General features: G+C 51.8%; 1 protein-coding gene across 3 annotated transcripts in view; it reads right to left on the bottom strand.

Annotated features, from left to right (window-relative positions):
• Positions 1 to 19,901, bottom strand: part of NCK2 (NCK adaptor protein 2) — a 132,821-nt gene that overhangs the window by 40,035 nt on the left and 72,885 nt on the right. The window contains exon 3 of one of the 3 annotated variants that reach the window (XM_061211280.1): positions 3,183 to 3,424. In XM_061211280.1, coding sequence (XP_061067263.1) covers positions 3,183 to 3,408 — 226 coding nt within the window. In that variant the 5' untranslated portion in view covers positions 3,409 to 3,424. Of the gene's footprint in view, positions 1 to 473; positions 1,688 to 3,182; positions 3,425 to 19,901 lie in introns of those variants that run through there. The other 2 variants (XM_061211281.1, XM_061211282.1) reach the window with 2 other exon arrangements.

The raw sequence follows: 19,901 nt of genomic DNA, 5'->3' as shown, positions 1-19,901 counted from the left end.
CATCTCACAAGATTTAGCACAACGCCTTCCAACACCTAACCTGCATGGTTTTATGAGTCGGGTTGTGTAAAACACCAAGGCCAGGCCGGAGCCCAGGAACGCACCGAGCCTTTCAAAACATCGCCTGGGCTCTGCCGGCAGGAACAGTTCTTGAGGACGGCTCCTTGTTATCTGTGGAAAAGCTCTCTCTGACTAATCGTGATCATAAGTTGAACGTGAGAGGAGACCTAGTGTATCAACGTGCTACCCATCTACAAATATGAGCTCATATTGTTTTATTTAATTATAAATTATTAAGGGAAAAGGAAGAGCGTTAGTCCTTTCCTAACGGAGAGACCTTTTCGGGAAAGGTACTGCTTTCTGGAGGTTACTGTAACAAACTATTACATGTGATTAAATTAAATTGGCGACCGACCTCAGCACAGCACAGGGATACAGGAAAGCAGGAGAGAGCTCTGCCGAGTCACGGTTACCTGCAGTTAGAGATGCCAACACGCAAGGAGAACACAGGAAATTGTGTTTCAAACCAGGTGCCTGCCGGGGAAATCTTAACCACGGCTTTAGAAACTGGGTGGATTTCCATGGCAGTAGAATTACAAACGTGGATGATGTCATGAGTCGCTATTAGAAGGTCAACATGTGTGGTGGTGTTTTTGACGTTGTTTTCACGCCTTCTAATACACAGTAGAGAGAATTTCTGCTGGGTGCGTAATCAGTCTACAATCACACTATAATTCCAACAGTACACCCATCACGGTAGTTTACACAGGAAGCCACGGATGCTTTAGCTCCAGTCTTCTCTGTAACGGAGACCAGTGGGCGGCAGGAGAGGCCGCGGAAAGTTTTCCCACCTTCCTTCTCGACGCTGATGCCTTGTCAGGTCTGACGATGGAGAAATAAGTCACACCGCCACGGTGGTTCTTGTCGGGGTACCTCCCTTCTCTGTGACACCGTTCAAGGGGGGCAATGGAAAACTCACGGCGAGACAACAAGGTCTCTCTTTGTCCAACAAAAGCAAGGTTCTGGGTGACCACGACAAACACATGGAAGCAAAAACGACAGACAATGAATGGGGGCATTTCTCCCCGGCAGTGGGCATACTGACCTCCAACAGTCTCTAGACTACAAATATTAACTGCCACGAATAGGTATGGATGTTCAGAACATAGCTTTGTTGGTGTTTTTACATTAAATAATGCTAGGTACAAACGTTTCCAAGGCAGTAATGTGCCTGGCGGGGGAGGAGGCCTGGAAAAGGGTGGTCAGTCCACAGAGGAGAAGCACGTCTCCCCAGCACGGCTCTCGAGGGCCAAGCAGAGCCGAGGGGAGAGGGTTAAAGAGAAGCCAACTTTGATTCTATTTAAGGAAGAGCTTTCTAACAATCTGTGTTCTCCCAAAATGGAACTTGGCTGGCTCTGTGGAAGGAGACGTGTGCCCGCAGAGCTGGGGGGCCATCTGTCGGGGCGGGGGAGCCAGCCCGGCACCCACACGAGGACAGGCTGTCTGAGCCAGGCCCCCCGAGTTCTGAGAGGAGCCCCGGGGACTGACTGCCGCTCGTGAAAAACCGAACCCCAGCGCCAGATGTGCTTCGGAGCTCAGCTGTCTTCTCGCGCTAAAAACTGAAGGGAGGGATGACAAGCTGTTCAAGGGAATTTGTAGGTAACTCAGAGGGCTTGCTTCGCCTTATTTCACTCCCCAGCGTTCCGTTCCATTTCTGGGTGTTTCATTCTTTACTAGAATCTTGAGAATGTAGTTTTGAAAAAGGATAAGAAGACAAAACAAGTCAACAATGTTGAGCATCTCCAAAACAAGGTACTTTAGTGGGTGAGAAGCTGAAATTGGAAAAAATAAATAAAATTAAGCGCAGGGCACTCCTAAAGTATTTACCTACTCACGCTCCCCGCATTTCTTAGTCACAGTTAATAGAGAGTTATAAGCACAGGACAACAACGTTTCTTTCAAGTGACATGCTTGGAAAAAACGATAAAGAGGGTCACGTTTGTGAAAAAGAATCAGATTGCTCATGAAAAACGGAATTTCTCCATCAGGCAGAATCTACGGTAGCTGGTGTGATTCTCACGCAGGCCAGTGTCTCATTTCTCTCTCCAAGCCGTGAAAATAACCTAACCCACAACACAAAATTACTACCCAATGAATGAAGGCTTTACTTGGTTTTGAAGAGAGTTAGTGGACCCTTCAAGATTGCAGAAAACGAAAGATGAATATTTTGCAACACTCATCACATTCAGAGTTTAATTTTCTTTTCAGGTTTCCTGCCTGTTCCCCTCCCTCAAGTGAAACTAATTCTCTAGTTAGAATAAAAAGGAAAACCTCAAGGAAATGTAACGTGGGTGATAACATTGACCTGTTTCAAGAGCAAACTCTTCCGTGATAACCAGCGGTCCCGGGGGCCACCCACATGGTGCTCACAGAAGGAGGCATTGCTGACTTTCAGGAAGTCACCCTCTCGCATCCTCTGCAGGACGTCCACGCAAAGGCGAGATTGGACACCATCAACTTCAGGGGACTCGGGGTCTTTCCCACATCCGGACACCAGGGAAGGGAACAGGCACGTGGGAAGAAAGCTGGGCGCCCAGCAGGCCCCCTGCAGGTCACCCTGGTGGCCTCGCATCACACCGCCGCTTGAGTCCCCACTTTAGCTGCCACCGTCCAGGACTGCGGCGTGAAACACCACCAATTTAACAGAGGGAAAAAATTCCCCGGGTTCAAAGTGCTTTTTTGCCATCTCCTCCTCTATGTGCAAACACCACACACACAGGATTTCGTGAGAGAGAAAAAGATTTGATGGGATGACCTGGGCGGACCTGGGGAACATGCCCGGAGGTGGTCATTCCACTTCAGGACCCTCCAGAAAGTTGATGCCAGGAGACAGAGACATGCAGCAGGCTCCGAAACACACAGAAAGGCCAGCTTACATAAACCTCCAAACTCGAGAACCTCTAGGAAATGACCAGCTGGATATTTCTGCACTAGATCTCTCAATGTCCAGAGATTTTTTAAAAAGACAAGTAGAAAGATGTCAATATTTAAAACATACCCTTTTTTTTTCCCCCCTCAAACGCAAATGAAAGAGATGCCCTCCACCCCGAATCCCGCTGAGAAAGCACCAGGCCCCCCGCCCTCCAGGCCGGGCCCGGGGTCCTGCCGCGCCCGCCACTCACCGAGCGTGTCCTTGAGGTTCTTCACGAGGGAGCCCTTCTTCAGGCTGTTCTTCCTCTCCACGTAGTTGGACGGCACGTAGCCCGTCCTGTTGGCCGCGTTGCGCACCCGCCACCAGGTCTTGGAGTCGTCCAGCAGCCACAGGCGCTCGTTCTTCTTGATGTCCAGCTCCTGGCCTTGCTGGGCTGTGTAGTCCCACTTGGCTATGACGATGACCTCCTCTGTCATCTTTCATGGAGTCCTTCTGCCAGCGAAACATTTGGAGAGGCTCATTAGACACCCGGCCAAGCGCCATGGCTGCTGCATCCACTCGGAAAACTACACCCGGACAGCTTTTCATTACAGCTTGGCAACCAGCTGTCTCCAGGGTCTCAAATACTCAACCTTAAGATGACCTCCTTTCAACAAGCTTTAGCGCGCTGTTTAGAAACGGTGACCTTATAAAGCGAATCTTAATTTTGCACATGGGGAATTCTGCTTCTCTGCTAAAAACAAACAACAACAACAGAAAACTTTCCAAAAAATTCTAAATAACCGTATCACGATTAAACGTGTTCACTGGATTAAGTTAACACCAGATCCTTAGAGCTGATATCTTTACACCCATTTCCTCAGGATAAGCTCAATTTTATGACCATATTTAATGACCGTGACACACCCAAACCGCAATGTGGTATCCTGGACTGGATCCTAAAACATGAGAATTAATGAAATCCAAGTGAAGCTAGTCAACAGTCTACCACTAACCAACGTTAATCTCTCACTTTTGACAAATGTCCCTGGTCAGGTAAGATGTTAGCACTAAGGGAAACTGAGTGAGGGGTGTCAGGAATGCTTTGCACTATCTTTGCAGCTTTTTCATAAATATAAAATTATTCCTGGAACTTGAAACACAGATGTTTACAGCAGCTTCATTCATAATTGCCAAAATTTGGAAGCCATCAAGATGTCCTTCAGTTGGTGATAAATAAACTGTGGTCCATCCAGATAATGGAATATTACTCAGTGATAAAAACAAATGAGCTAGGCTTCCCTGGTGGTGCAGTGGATAAGAATCCACCTGCCAATGCAGGGGACACGAGTTTGAACCCTGGTCTGGGAAGATCCCACATGCCGCGGAGCAACTAAGCCCGTGCGCCACAGCTACTGAGCCTGTGCTCTAGAGCCCACGAGCCACAACTACTGAGCCTGCGTGCCACAGCTATTGAAGCCCGCGCGCCTAGAGCCCATGCTCCGCAACAAGAGAAGCCACCGCAATGAGAAGCCTGCGCACTGCAAGAGAGTAGCCCCCGCTCGCCACAACTAGAGAAAGCCCGCGCGCAGCAACAAAGACCCAATGCAGCCTAAAATATAAAAACAAAACAAAACAAAAAAAAAACAAAAAAAACACAAATGAGCTGTGAAGCCATGAAAAGACATGAAGGAATTTCAAATGCACACGATTAAGTGGAAGAAGCCCATCTGAAAAGGGTAAGACTGTATGATTCTCACAAAGACTCTCTCCTTTACCAAACTTTAGTCAGGCTCCTCTGAGTCCTCTTCCCAGACTAGGCCTTGACTACTGTATTTCTGTGTCTGTACTTCCATGTCCATTGCCCAATTTCAGCAAGAATCCTGCTGAGTTGGTTCAGCCAGAATCCTCCACGCTCACCCAGGTGATGTCTGACCATCCTGGCCTGTTTTCAGGAAGGACCCTGTTAGGTCAGGGCAGCCAGAATCCCCTCTTACCTCTGATGTTTCCTCTTAGTAGTTTTCCATCCATCTACTCCCCACCCAGCTCCTGGGCTATACATTCCTACTCTTCCTTCTTGTATGTGGGGTTGAGCCCAATCTCTCTCCCCTATGGCAAAAATCCCTCGGAGTCCTCCCCTGAGTAAAGTCTGCTTAACCGTTCTTTAACAAGTGTCAGGTTTTCTTTAATAATTCCAAGAATATAACATTCTGGAAATGGCAAAGCTACAGAGACATTACAAGGATCAGTAGTGGCCAAGGGCACAGGGGAGAGAGGGATGATTAGGTGCAGCACAGGGTTTTTAGGGCAGTGAGACAATTCTGCACAATACTATAATAGTGGACACATGTCATGACACATTTGTCAAGACCCATAGAACATTCAATACCAAGAGTGAACCGGAATACAAAATTACTCCAAAGTTAAAAGTTTATTAAAACAAACAAAAAAATACAGTACATTGCATACCTAGTTAAGTCAAACCTGGAAGTAATAAATAGCAAAGGTATACCTGAATGACTGTAATGAATATAGTTATGAGCTATTTCGTAACTTCTCGGGTAGAAGATGGGAATATTGCAGCAGAAAAATTCAACATTCAGTCCTTTAAATGACTAGAAGTTTACTCAAAACTAGGAAGAAATGAATAATGGAAAGACTATTGACTCAAATCCCCTTCTTTTCTGACAGAGAGGAGTTCTCATTATTTATAGGGATGGCTTCAGGATGACAGAGGGGACCTAGCGCACTGACTCCACAAAAGCATGAATCCCATTTTTAAATAACATGACACTTTCTGCTAGATGCTAAAGACACTTATAAATAATACATGTTCTCCTCTTTCATGAATTAACTTCCAAATTTAGAGATAACAAACCTTTGGGGAAGGAGGAGATGTTTCATAAACCTTATGCATAATGTACACAATATTCAAGAAGATAGTGTTTACACAAATCTCATTTCCAAATTGTAGACAATATTGTTGTCTACTTTCAGAAAATCTCAAGTCCACGCCGTGTCTCCCTCTATACTGAACTCACTGTCAGGTTAGATTTCTGAAGGTCATGAAGGTCGTTTCTCTTTTTTCAATAATAATGGGAGGGACCAGAGCAGTAATAGGAATGGGCTTCAGAGAATATTTTATTTGAATACTGGGTTTGTGTCTTCATTACAGTTTCAAAAAGAGATTTTAATAAGAGCAGATCATCACTTAAGACCAGTCAAAACAATTTATAAATTTTCTGCACGTCTTAGCTACATGAAAAGGAGGTAAGTAAGGCACTGGCTGGGCCTGGTAGGTCTCAGTGCACATCGAACACCACACGGGAGGGAACCTAGAAAATGCTGTGCCCGGCTTCACCCCCATGGGACCCTCGAGGAGCTGGGCCTGAGCATCCACAGTGTGTTATGGCCCCAGGTGACTCTGACAGCCCTCCTCACAGGTGCTCTTCCTGGGTCCGGGACGTGGACTAAGCACACTGCTCAGTCTGGGGGAGGACACTGGAGTGCATGGGGGCACTCATTCACTCTGCAAACACCCGCCTTTCAGGGAAGTGTGAGCTTTCAGGAGACAGAGGATCAGAGATTCAGTGCCTTGCTGAACAACAGAGCCTGGGTTTGAGGGCAGGGCTGTGCTCCTGTGCTCACTTCTGGAGTGAGCTGGGGAGGGGGTGAGAACTAATGTGGGGTCTTTGACAGGCTTATTCCACCCAGGAAATCTATGACTCTGGGACAGAAGAAAAATAAGTTTCCAAGCACCTAAAAAATGAGCAGCTGTTCCTTGGACATAACAAAGGGCTTTAAACCTGTTGTAATTGACTTATGAAAGCTTCCCATCAGTATAAAAGCTTCAGGAGTCCATCAAATCAATAACCACCCCACCGAGGGATCACAGCCTCCCATCAACAACCACCCCACCCAGGGATCACAGCCTCCCATCAACAACCACCCCACCCAGGGATCACAGCCTCCTGTCAACAACCACCTCCCCCAGGGATCACAGCCTCCTGTCAACAACCACCCCACCCAGGGATCACAGCCTCCCATCAACAACCACCCCACCCAGGGATCACAGCCTCCCATCAACAACCACCCCACCCAGGGATCACAGCCCCCTGTCAACAATCACCTCCCCCAGGGATCACAGCCTCCTGTCAACAACCACCCCACCCAGGGATCACAGCCTCCCATCAACAACCACCCCACCCAGGGATCACAGCCTCCCATCAACAACCACCCCACCCAGGGATCACAGCCCCCTGTCAACAATCACCTCCCCCAGGGATCACAGCCTCCTGTCAACAACCACCCCACACCAGGGATCACAGCCCCCTGTCAACAACCACCTCCCCAGGGATCACAGCCTCCTGTCAACAACCACCCCACCCAAGGATCACCGTCACCCATCAACAACCACCCCACCCAAGGATCACCGTCACCCATCAACAACCACCCCACCCAGGGATCACAGCCTCCCATCAACAACCACGTCACCCCAGCGAAGGCTGCCAACCAAGTTCTAGCCCAGCGCCTTTGAAAGCCAGCCAATGAGGACGCCTCATTCGAGGACAGTCCACCAATCAACAACCTGCTCACTTCAGCGCTTCGCATGTCAGCCAATCAACAGCTGTCCCGTTGTCCTAAGCAGCATCCGCTGTTAAGGGTCAACCAATCCGTGAGAACTTCCGCCTCAGATACTCGGCAGATACCGACCCGGTGGTGCGCAAAGCTTCCTGAGCGGAGCTAGGTGGGAACCGAGCGGGCAGCCGGCATCCTGGGCGAAGGCGGATGCGGTCAGGGTCCCTTAGGGTCCCGCTGTGGACCAGGGGAGGAGAGCCGCGTGGACGGGGACACGGACTGGGGGCTGCACGACCCGGTGGGCGAGGGAGGGACAGGACGTGAGGGCCGCGCTCAGGACGGGGCAGGAACCCAGGGCTAAGCAGGAGGAGGCGGCGTAAGTGACCCCGGACAGCGCCTTAGAATAAAACCCCGGATGCTTCCTCTCCTGCTTGCGGTCAATCAGCGCGCAGGTGCAGCAAGACCCCCGCCCCGCCCCGCCCCCCAGCACCCAGGCCACAGACCCCACGGCCTCCCCTCGGACGCCCATCCTGGAGGGAGCCGTGCGGGGGGCGAGAGTTGGGGCCTCCACCCGAGGCCCCGGGAAACTGCTCCAGGAGCCCAGCCGGAGCGGTTCCTTTCAGTCGTGAGCGCTTTGCTATGAGCGTCGGACGGACTGCAATAGCCAAGAGGCTGGAGCTGAAACAAGATTATTCCCCAATAGAAAGGAGAGTACAACTGACTTAAATTCCTAATATGGAAAAGCTGTAACAGAGGAAAGTCTGAAAAAGTACATTCTGACTACTGAAACTTTAAGTCAGAAATGGGATTCTGATTTAGTCTAAGAATCACAGAGGTCAGATGCAAAGCATAATGCACGTTTATCCCTCCAGCTTGGGCAGTTGAAGAAAGTCTAATTTTTGCCTTCATTAACTAAGCTAGTTATCACCCACCTAAAGACAACAGAAAGAAGAGCCACGAATTTAATATTTTATAGCCAGATCATGTCTCATGTCATGTGACCAGTCTGGAATAGAGCTCAGCAAGAACCCCATGTTATACTAAATAAAAGAAATTCTCAGAAAACCTAACATGATAAGCTGCTTTTTCAAGTCTTGGATGGAAGAAGATTTTTTTTTAAAAACCCAAACAGACTAGAATAGCTATAAAAACTTTCTTGGCCCAGTAGTTGTCACTAACTCCTAAAATAATATCAATCCTATTCTGGGACTCTCTTTCTAAAAAGGATCCCCTGAACTGCGTCTTGGCCGGTTTATGACTGGGTTACATAATCCTCCTGATAGCCAACAGCCCAAATGCTCACAGGTACTTCCAAAGGGGTCACGGGGACCACGTCGAACCACTCGGTCATAACTGCAAACAGAAAACATGAGTCAAGAATCTGGGATTTGACGCTTAGCTGAGCCATTTGTATGTCCTCCTTGGCCTTTGGCTTATTCTGTAAAATGGGAACAGCAGCATTTGCCTCGCCTCAGAAGATACCTCGGATGCTCGGAAGCAGCCTGATGATGTCGTGTTTAAGGGGTCGGGGTTTTGTGTCATACGGGCCGGGGTTGGAGCCCTCTGTGCACCTTAGCGCAGCTGCCCTTCTGTCACACGGGGTAAGAAGAGCACCTCACCTGGGAGCTTGTGAAGACAGCTCCGAGCACCCTGCCCACACAGAGGGACTCAGAACGGGAACCTCCTCTGTGGGCACCGATGGGAGCCTTTCCTGGGAATGTTCCTCTCTGGTCGGAGGAGGCTAGAGATGGAGATCCAGGCTCAGCACCTACCAGTGAGCGACCCTGGGAGGAAGTTGCTTAGTACTGTTTAGTTTCCCCTATTATTAACATCTTCCATTACTATGATACATTTGTTACAATTAATAAACCAATATCGATACACTAACTAGAGTCCACATTCTACTCAGGCCTCCTAAGGTTTTTCCCTAATGTCTTTTTCTGTCCCAGGATCCCATCCGGGACACCAGCTTGCCTTGACTCGTCACGTCTCCCGAGCCTCCTCTTTGCTGACAGTTTCGCAGACTTCCCTCGTTCTGATGACCCTCCGTTTTTGAGGAGGACCAGGCAGGTGTGCTGCACGATGTCCCCCGGGTGGAATCTGTCTGATGTCTTTCTCCCCACAAGGGCTGGGCTCTGGGCTTTGGGGAGGAGACCAGAGAGGTGAAAGCCCACAGTCCCTGCATTGTCTCGGGGTGCCTGCTGTCACTGTGACTGCCCCCTGGGCTGACCCCGTCACCTGGCTGAGTCCTGACTGTCCGGTTTCCCCCCTGCAAAGTCCTTCTCTCCTCCTCCCCCCCGGGCTTTGGGGAAGGAGGCTCTGAGCACAGCCCACAGTTGCTGTGGGGGTGGTGTGCCACCTCCTTGATGGAGAGGATCTGCAGAAATTATCTGGGATTCTGCCTGGGAGATTTGCCTCTTCCTCCCTGTTTTTAGATTTATTCAATCATTTATTCATATTAGTATAAACATATTTATTTTATACTTTGAGCTACAACCAATACTTCTTATTTATTTTGTTGCTCAAATTGTGCTAACTTTGGCTATTGGGAGCTCTTTTCGTTGGCTCCTGTGTCCCTTTGACATACCCTGTCATTGCAAGTGTGTGTCTGTGTGTGTGAATTTGTGTGAGTCTGTGTGTGCGTGAGCTTGTGCGTCTATGTGAATTTGTGTGTGTGAGTTTGTATGTGTATGTGTGTGTGAATTTGTGTGAGTTTGTGTGTCTGTTTTTGTATGTGTGTATGTGTATGTGAGTTTGTGTGTCTGTGTTTTTGTGTGTGTGTCTGTGAGTTTGTGTGTGTGTTTTTGTATGTGTGTGTGTGAGTTTGTGTGTGTGTGTTTTTGTATGTGTGTCTCTGTGAGTTTGTGTGTCTGTGTGTGTGAGTTTGTATGTGTATGTGTGTGTGAATCTGTGTATGTGTGTGTGAATTTGTGTGAGTTTGTGTGTCTGTGTTTTTGTATGTGTGTCTGTATTTGTGAGTTTGTGTGTTTTTGTATGTGTGTCTATGTATATGAGTTTGTGTGTCTGTGTTTTGTATGTGTGTGTGTCTGTGAGTTTGTGTGTGTGTTTTTGTATGTGCGTATGTATGTGAGTTTGTGTGTCTGTGTTTTGTGTGTGTGTGTGAGTTTGTGTGTTTTTGTATGTGTGTCTGTGTGTGTTTTTGTATGTGTGTCTGTGTGTGTGTTTGTATGTGTGTCTGTGTGTGTGAGTTTGTGTGTGTGTGTTTTTGTATGTGTGTCTGTGTGTGTTTTTGTATGTGTGTGTGTGTGTCTGTGTGTGCACACGTGCGTGCGCGTGCGCTCTGAGCACATCCTGACTTTCTGGCGCCGCGAGCTACTCCAGCTCACCGTGTGTACCTGCCGCCCCAGTCTCGGGACCACTGCGGCGGATTGTACTGGCACCGGCGGGACCTACGTCCCACTTCTGGTGTGTGTGACACGCAGAGCTCTCCTGCGCTGACTCCAGTCCGGCTCCTGGGTGTTGTTGAAAGGAAAGAAGCTCTTGTGAGTGATGGGATTTGATGTGTCTTCCACGCGCCTTCCCTCCCACCACACAATGCTTTTAAGTGACACCTTCCGCTGGGTCCCTAACCTGCTCCTCACAGCGTCTGCCCTGCAGCCATCCGTCCCCTCCATGTCCACCGTCACCTGCTTCTCCAGGTTCGGCGCCATCACCCCCTCGCAGACCTGCCCCGAACCGGCCAGGCTGCCCTGGTCCCACCTGCGGTCTTGGCTGTACGTACTTCAGCTCCTCCAAGCGTAATCCTTTACCCTCGACTTAGCGGAGCCAGGACGCGGTAACACGTCAGGAGCACTTGCAGCGATGTCCGTGCTGTAAGTCAGAGCCCCAAGTGCACGTGTAGGAAGCTCTGGTGGCACCCACTCCCCACCTGCCCCAGGGCAACTGATCGTGCGAGAGACGCACCCGCCCCCCGGCCCACGTCCTGTCGTCCTGTGTCTGACCCCGGCTCAAGGGAGCCTGGTGCTGCCTGGCAAGCCACGCCCATGTCCTCCGTGAATGCCCTCCCTGGTGAGGGCTGTTCCAGATCTTGCTTCTCTGCCCTTGAGCACCGCCTCCCACTCCCGCCGTGGAGCTGGTGAATGACCTTGCCTCTTCCTTCACTGAGGAAGCAGAAGCCATCGGGGGTCCCAGGGCTGCAGGCGCCTCTGTCCCTCCGGTCCCCGGGTGACCGTCGGGGGCCACCTCCTCCATGTGGGACCCCACCCACGCCCTCTTCCCGAAGGATCTGCTCCTCTGGTCATTCCCCCTTCTCTCCACCGTGGCATGAGTACTCCACTCTCTTCTGGGTCATCTTTCCTGCCCGCTGACGGCAGACACGGCCCATGAGCCCGTCGGGGGCAGCCGCCCTTCACTCGGCTCCCTGGGGTCACGCAGCCCTGCTCTGCCTCCTGCCTTGTCTCTTACTGGCCCCTCCTCGTACCCAGAGATGCAGCGGCCAGGCCTCGATCCTCTCACCCCCGTCTCTCCCCAGGCTGCTCCCAAACGCGGCCTCCAGCCCTGCTCCCCTCCAGATGCCGCCTGCTACCCCGTCGCGGCGACACCTCCACGTGGACGCCCCACTGCCCTCCAAACTCATCCAGACAGAGCTCGTCGCCATCCACACCGAACCAAAACCAAACGAAAACCAATCACACAAACAGCAAACACAAAATCCTACCCCCCTCTCTCCCCAGGTCCCCTCTGAGTACACGAACATGAGACGACCATTCACCCAGGTGCCCGTCGGGGCAAGAATCCTAGCATATCCCACAGCACGTGGCGTCCCCATCCATTTCATCAGCAAACCCCGCAGGCTCGCCTTCAAAACCCGTCTCAGATGGGACCAGCGCTGGCCCTGCCGCCGCCCGGCTCCGAGCCAGCAGCAGCAGGGCCCGGACAAGGCGGCCTTCTCCTCCCCGGTCCGTCCCCACCCTCTGGTCTGACTCCCCAGCAGCAGCCTGTGGTACCTGCAAACGGACAGCGGGCTGGGCCTCCTCCGTTCAAGCCCCGCCATCCCTTCCCATCACACTAGAACACAACCCGAAGCCACTGCCAACGCCAGCTCTTCCGCCAAGCCCACAGCCCCTGCTCCCTGGCACCTCCCTTGCCCTCCTCTCCCTTTCACGTCTACATCCCACCCCTGATGAAACCCAAGCCTCCGCCCAGCCCCACGGCCCCAGCTCATCTAGAAGAGCTGCTGCATCCCCCCTGCCGCCCCCGCCCGACAATTTCCCTGCTCTGCTTTCTCTCTTCCTGGCACTTACGGGGACTTCGCGCATATTTCTGGCTGTTTGCTCGCTGAGTGGGACTCCTTGCAGACAAGGATTCTGTCTCCGCGCAAACCGAGAGCTTAGAAGCGCCTGAGCCCGTGTACCCAGCAAGCACTTGAAGGCGTGCGTGGACGCTCTGCAGCTGTGCCAGCTCCACCACCAGACCCCCTGGTGGACACAAGACACTGAGATGCTGCCTCCGATGCTGAAGCCCTGGTTTGCGGTTGGATTCAAATTTAAGAAACTTCATTTAGAACAATCTCACCTTTGGATACCGTCATTGTTACTCTACGTAATAAGGGCTCTTCACTCATGAGGGAAGCCATGGAAGAATTCCAATTGAAAATTTAAATTTTATGTCTTGCAGCTACTGTGAATAAAACGGGGGAAGTACGTGGAATATACATAAATATTCATGAAATACAGATCAATAAGGAAGGGTGACTCTTCCAACTTTTTCTGCCAACTGGTGAGAGCCAGCAGCAGAAAAGGAAAGAGGAAAGTTTAGCAAAGCTCATTAAACTACTGAGAAGGCACCGTCTCAGACTCTATGATATACCTGGCAAAAATCAGTTAAGTACTGTCAATAAAATTCCGGCATTTCAAAACCTTGCAGTTATCTTTATTTGCCCCCAAATTTAAAAATAGGTGTTGAACACTGAAACAACACAGAATACATATAAAACCCTTCCAGCAGAGTTATAAGAATACAAGACTCCCTTTTATAAGAAAGCATTAACGTTTATAAATAGTGGTATGCCATTTGTGCCACTGCTGGCACAGTAAAAGACTCTGTTCAAAGAAAGTCTGGATTCTCAAGTGAGAATTATCGATCTTCATAGATCAAAATATGATGAAATATACTTGTAACGAAACCAGTACATATTATAACAAAGGACTGGTACCTAGAATATATAAAGAGTCCTGCAATTCATGAAGAAACAGACCAACAACTCAATTAAAAGCAAGTGAAGACAAAGTCATTGCCCAGAAGGACAGCACAGATGATGAATCGACACAGAAAAAGTTCCACCTCGTCCATGATCTGAGATGACAGTGAGATGCCTTTTTACGCTAGATGGACAGAAATGGACCAGGTGATGGATGGCGTGAGTGTCAGGGGGGCTGGGGGGCAGTGGGAGTCCTCATATTCTGCCAAGACAGGAACACGGCAGCCCTGCCCGGGAAGACAATGTGGGGTCATCTGGTAAAGCTGGGCGCTGACACAGCACACAGGAAGCATCTCCATGCAGAGAAACTCTGCGCTGGGTCAGGGGGCCTGCAAGCTGCACGCAGAGCAGCCCTGCTTACGTCGGTTAAAGAGGGGCCGTAAATGAGAATAAATGAGAAAGGAGCAAGGCAATGGATGGCCGAGTAAGTAAACCAATGGGGGAGAAGACCAACTTCCCCAGGAGAATTCAAGGAAGTGACATGGATCCTCCCCGCTGGAGGAGGTAGAGCGTAACTCCCACCCTCAGGGTGGGCTGCACCTGGAGACGCCCTCCCAGAGAGGACAAGCTAAGAGCGGGCAGGAGACAGCTGACAGCCACGCCCGCTCACCGACAGGTCAGATGCACGTGTGAGCCCCGATACCCTGTGGTGAAGATGGCACTTTACCTCCGTGGTCCTCCCGCCAAAGACACACTACCCCAGTCCAACGAGGAGAAAAAGAGCAGACAAATCCCACCCGAGGGGCACCCAACACGTCCTCCTCAAAACTGCCACGGTCAGGTCATAAAAACAGGGCGAGCCTGAGGAATCCACAGCCTGAGGACACATGGCAACTACCTGTGACATGCGTGATGTGGGTCCTGGTGGGATCGTCCACACCCGCGGGTCGTCCTCACTCTGAAAGACACTTTATCTGATGTTAACACAGACATTCCTGCTTTCTTTCCATTGTGATTAATGTTTCCATGGTCTACCTTTTTCGATCCTTTCATTGTCAACATATACACACACATATAAAACGTCTATAAAGCATGCCAGGAGAGTAAAGGACACCGACTTGGCTGGTATTTCACGCTGACAGGGAGGGGTGCCATGGGGACCAGTCAGGAACAGCCCCCACCCCGGGGCTAGCGCTGGTCAAAGGAGTTCAGGGCCCTTTACCCGGGAACCCATCTGGAACCTGGCTCTCATTTGGGAATAAGAATTGTCCGGCATGTTAGTTACATTTTTGCAGGACAAGCCCTGAGTGACCAGGTGTTCTGAACAGCAGCCCCCTCAAGTTTTCCATCCCTGAGACAGTCAAAGTGACAGCCTCCCCAGCCCCCCACAAATGTCATCCACACTGCAAGCAAAACCCCTGTGGGGACAGAACTGGGTCTCCCGGCGTCAGCCTCCCAGGGACAGGGAACATCCGAGGCCCAGCCCCTGAGTCAGGAAGGACACAGTGTAATCATCTTCTGGTTATCAGAAGATCCGCTGGGATCCTACAGGGCCAGGACCTCTGATCCTGATGGTCAGGACACATAGACGGGAGGGGCTCGGACCCTGAGGGCTGGAGGGTCCAGTTCTGGAAGGGAAGGCATCGCGAAGGTCTTCAGGGTTTGCAGGGTATGACACAAGTGACAGAGCGGGACTGACCACGTGCACTGCCTTCTATGAAAGTGGAACCAGTTCCCATCCCTTCTCTGCAGGTGACCCAGATACTGGCCCCACTGGGCAAGAAATCCCTAAAAGAAGAGAAATGATCATTTCCCTTTCACACAAATAATACAGACTCTGCCATGTGATTTCTCCACCAACGACCTCCGCCCCCACCCCCCCGCCCCCCGCTGGAATCTCCAAGCACAGAACACAAGGCGTGGAGGGCAGGTATCGGCTCCCGGGCCTGCTGTGATCTGAGCACCACGGTGCCCGGCACTGCTGCCTGCTTCTCTGTCGTGTCTGTTAGATTTCTGTGCCTAAGAGCAGTCTCCCTCGAGGGTCAGCTCCCTGCAAGGATCAAAAACCACAACTGCCAACACACACTGTAATCAGGCCTGGAACGGAATTTTCTAAAGGCTCATGAATTATCTGAAGTGTGAATATATGAAAATCCTCAAGTGGAGGACCTCAGAAGGTCCCTTTAGGGAAGACGGGTGTCAACATACAGACGCTCAGGCCCCTTCGGCCCGCTCCAGGTTGGTCTGGAGTGGGGTCCGAGCATCCCAGGCGGCCCCGCAAGGACAGCGCACATTTCAAGGTGGCCCAGGGCACAGCGGGGGTGAACGTGCACAAGGGGAGCCGGCAGGGCCAGGGGGCCGATCCCGCGCCTCCCTCTGACCTCACTAGGCCTCAGCCCCAAACGAGCCCCGCGGCGGCCCAGCTGGCAGGGGATGCAAAACCCAGGGTCCGGGTCAGCAGTTTCCAAACTCGTGATCAGAAGGGCTTGGGAAGCTCCAGAGAGAAAGCACGAACGTCTAGGCTTCCCCAAATTCAAGTCCCTGGAGCTGGGGCCCGGGGTGCATGTTTTCAGAGGTCCCTCCACGACCCTCAGAGGGAACCAGGTATGGGGATGTCTCTGATGAAGCACTGACACTTCGGTTCTCCCCTCCGCCAGCTCCTCGGAATCCCGGGGAGCTTTCAGCCCTGGAGACCCGGACCTGCCCGCCCAGCCCAGAGTGCAGCCGGCAGGCACGAGGCAGCCGAGGCCTGTGTGCCTCTTCTGGAAAGAGGAGGGAGGTGGGCCGTGGTGTGTCCCTCTCCACGCCGCCCCCAGCCCCTAATCCAGCGTCCGTCTCCCCCTGCGCCCGCCCCACGGGGCCAATGGGAGAACGAGAGCCGGCAGCCTCCGCCGCTGAAGCTCAGGGAGGCCCCGGAGCCCTTTCCTGGAGGTGGGACTCAGGTGGCGGACGGGCGCCACGAGGTTGCTGCGCCTGGGGAGGGGCCTAAGCTGTCGCACACCCTGACCTTTGCCCAGAATCTGCAGGGTTGACTGCAGTCCTGTCCCTAGATGTCCAGATCACAGACCCAGCGCTCACCCAATGCCTCCGCGTGACTGTCCCGGAAACTAAGGCCCAGGGGGCAACACACACGATGGGGCTCTCAGCCCCTCCACCGCGCACCTGACGCTTCCTCCTGGAACTTCTGTTCCGAGCACAAGTTGGGATCTACCCCCTGGGAAAACATGACCAACGTTCTGCAAAACTGTCTTCATTAGGAGCTTCTGGGTGATAAGATGTGGTCATTTGAAGGTGGCCTGTAAGCATTCAGCTCCTCCCACAAAACAGGCCTCCACAGACCCAGGCTACCGACAGGGAAGATGTCGACGGCTTTCCTAGCTCTCGCCGTCTGGGCACGGCATGTCCCTCTTAGCCTTTGTAAGTGCCACAGAATCTACCTCAAGAACTCAGGTTCAGAGCACAGGCTACAAACCCCCAATGCTTCCAACCAAAGCCAGTCTGACTGGGGGAGGGGGTCTCGCATCCCCTCCACTTCCCACTCATTCCCTGAGTGCTGGGGGACCTAAGCAGAAAGCAGCGTTCTGCGGAAACACCCCATCTGTGGATGAAGCATTCTGCTTCCCCAATGGGCCGGGGGGCTGCCCTGGACCGTCCTTGACCGCGGCTTGCCCCTGTGTGCCCAGGGGGGTCTGCACACAGAAAGGTGGGAGAGCCAGGGGCGGGCCAGGGAGCCTCCAGCAATCCCACCAATTCACGTGTCAATGTGATTGTGGGTCAAGGTCGATTCCGAGAGGCTCAGAAAGCAAATGTCGTCTCACAGGGAGATGTGGGGTTGGCCCCCAGTCAGGGCCCAGCAGGTGGACACGGTTTCCCCACTCACCAAGCACTGAGGGGTACCGGCCTCCATTCAGAACCTGCTTCTGTTACCATCCTGTTCATTAACACAGCACCAAAAGTCGCTCTCCTTAAACGGTGATCTTTCACGGTCTGAGTTATTCATCCTGTTTTATAACCATCTTAACATCTTGGAGCCAGTTTCCAAAGAACGCACTTGTGGTGTTATAACAAAGGCCAACAGGAAAGTCGACCCTGATCAGCAGAAATCTAAAGCTCAAGGTGCCCTTCTGCTCTCTGCGCTGAGACACGCCAGCGACAGGGGAAGGTGGGGTCCCTGGGGCCGCCACCAACCCTCCACGGTGTTCCGGGACCACCGGGCTGCTCACTGCACTTTGCCACACAGCCCCTTCAGATGAGCGTGCACTGCAGGTGGGTCCGTACAGGGATTCTCATTCTACCGTGGCAGTTTAGCGCTTTTCAGCTTTACTGAGGTACACTTAACTATGCAAGGAGTTGCACGTATTAAATGTGTACAACTGGGTGAGCTTGGACATACGCAAACACACTTGGTACCATCACCACAAACAAGGTAATAAACACATCCATCACCTCCAAAAGATGTACCCGTTCAAGGTCTAGTTTGCTTTTCAAAAGCCTACACCCCCCTACCCGGCAATACACACAAACATACAGCAGGAATATGTTTTGCTTTTCTGGAGGAAGGAGGCCAAGAAAAACACTTCACCTCTCCTACTTTCGGAACCTCAAGCGCAGCAGTGCTTCATTTAAAGCTCCGTGTGGCCGGTGTGGCCTGTTTGTTAGAATCGCTCTCTCACATCTGCATCGTCTACACGCCTGGTCCAGGGACTCAGAGCAAACAGCGCGCGTGCGGTCAGCACCCTGCAGCCCCAGTGCAGCCGCGAGTCACGGGTCACCGTCTGCCGGGCCGTCTTGGCAAGTAAAGCAACCTCTCCTGGCTCTTTTCCATCTTTTATGAAATGGGGGTGGGGGGGACATAGCCACATCACCTGATCTCAGAAAGAATTTATATGAAAATGCCTTTGTAAACTGTAAGGTACAATTCAGAGAATAGTGGAGAAATGACTGCAAAGTTATGAATTCAGTTCTACAATCTGTCCTAAGCAAAAGAACTGGGGGCAGGGGGTGGGGGGAAGGATTTGCTTTTTGTGTTTTTAATTTGTGTCCAGCCTTCGAGGAAGCCACACCGGTGGGGCAGGTCGGCTGTGACAGAAAAGAGAAATGCTTGGCTAAACTTTGACCGTCACCTCAACCATCAGAAAAGGATGATTTCACTGCTACGTAAAGAAACGGTAAATCTCGATTTTATGCAGCCTTGCTCTGGACACAGGTGCCGTGGGAAGAGCAGGGGACCCCAGGGATGACCCCACACACACGAAGTGTAGGAGGTCCTTCAGCCTCCACAGATGACTTCCCTCTCAGAGGTCAGTTGGGAGTCACAAATACACGGCAACATCTGGGGAGAGGACAGGTGCAGGTCCGAGGCCTGCTGAGCTGGCCTCAGCTGGGCCTTGAGCTGCTGAGCTGGCCCTGGGGTCTTCAGGAGGTACCGAGGCCTTTGGAAGATTCAGGTCCTGTCTCCTACCCCCCAACCCCTCCCAAAGCCTTCCTCCCTCCTCCCATCTTTAGGTTTCCAAAAGGGACTCGCTTCCAAACCCTCCTCGGTTGCTCGAGATTTTGCTAGGGAAAATAAATAAATAAAATTCACGGTCAAGTACGAATGAAAGGCTTTGGGTCAGGAAGATGTGGGTTCACAGCCCACTCCGCCCTACGAGCACAGGGTTTTGGCCAGGTTGTTTCATCTCTCAGAGCGTCGAGGGGTCCCAGGCTCAAGGTAAGCAGGCAGATACAGATCGCTGCCGTGTCATTGCCGCGGAAGGTCAGAGCCGGGGAGGAGAAGGAACACCGGCTTGGAAGCAGCAGCTCAGGGCCAGAACGGAACGCTGCTTGTGGGTTCCACTCTGTGACCCTGGGCGACCCTCTTCGCTCCCCTGAGGCTCAGTGTCTCTGCCTATGAAATGGGGGTAAAAAGATCTTCATTCCAGCCACAGATAATATCCTGCAGGAGACACGGGGGGGCCAAGCACCTGGCAAGTGCCCGGTACGTTACAGCTGCTCCCACTGACTCACCAGCAGCTTAACTGTGGTAGAATCAACACAGCAATATTTTTTTTTAGCAACGCTCAATACCTATTGGTCAACTATTTAACCAATTATTACAGCTAACCACGATATCGACTAGAACATCAAAGGCTACGGCCATCCCTAGACATTCAGTAGCCCCTAGAAAGACCCAACTGGTCCAGCTGCAGAGGCCCTACCCCAGGTGCCTCAGGGGTCCCAGTGAATCGGGAGTGGTGGTAAGGGGATAGGATG

Source organism: Eubalaena glacialis, chromosome 14 (genome assembly GCF_028564815.1).
Source record: "Eubalaena glacialis isolate mEubGla1 chromosome 14, mEubGla1.1.hap2.+ XY, whole genome shotgun sequence".
NCBI lineage: Eukaryota > Metazoa > Chordata > Mammalia > Artiodactyla > Balaenidae > Eubalaena > Eubalaena glacialis.
This window is presented reverse-complemented; position numbering and strand designations above follow the sequence as displayed.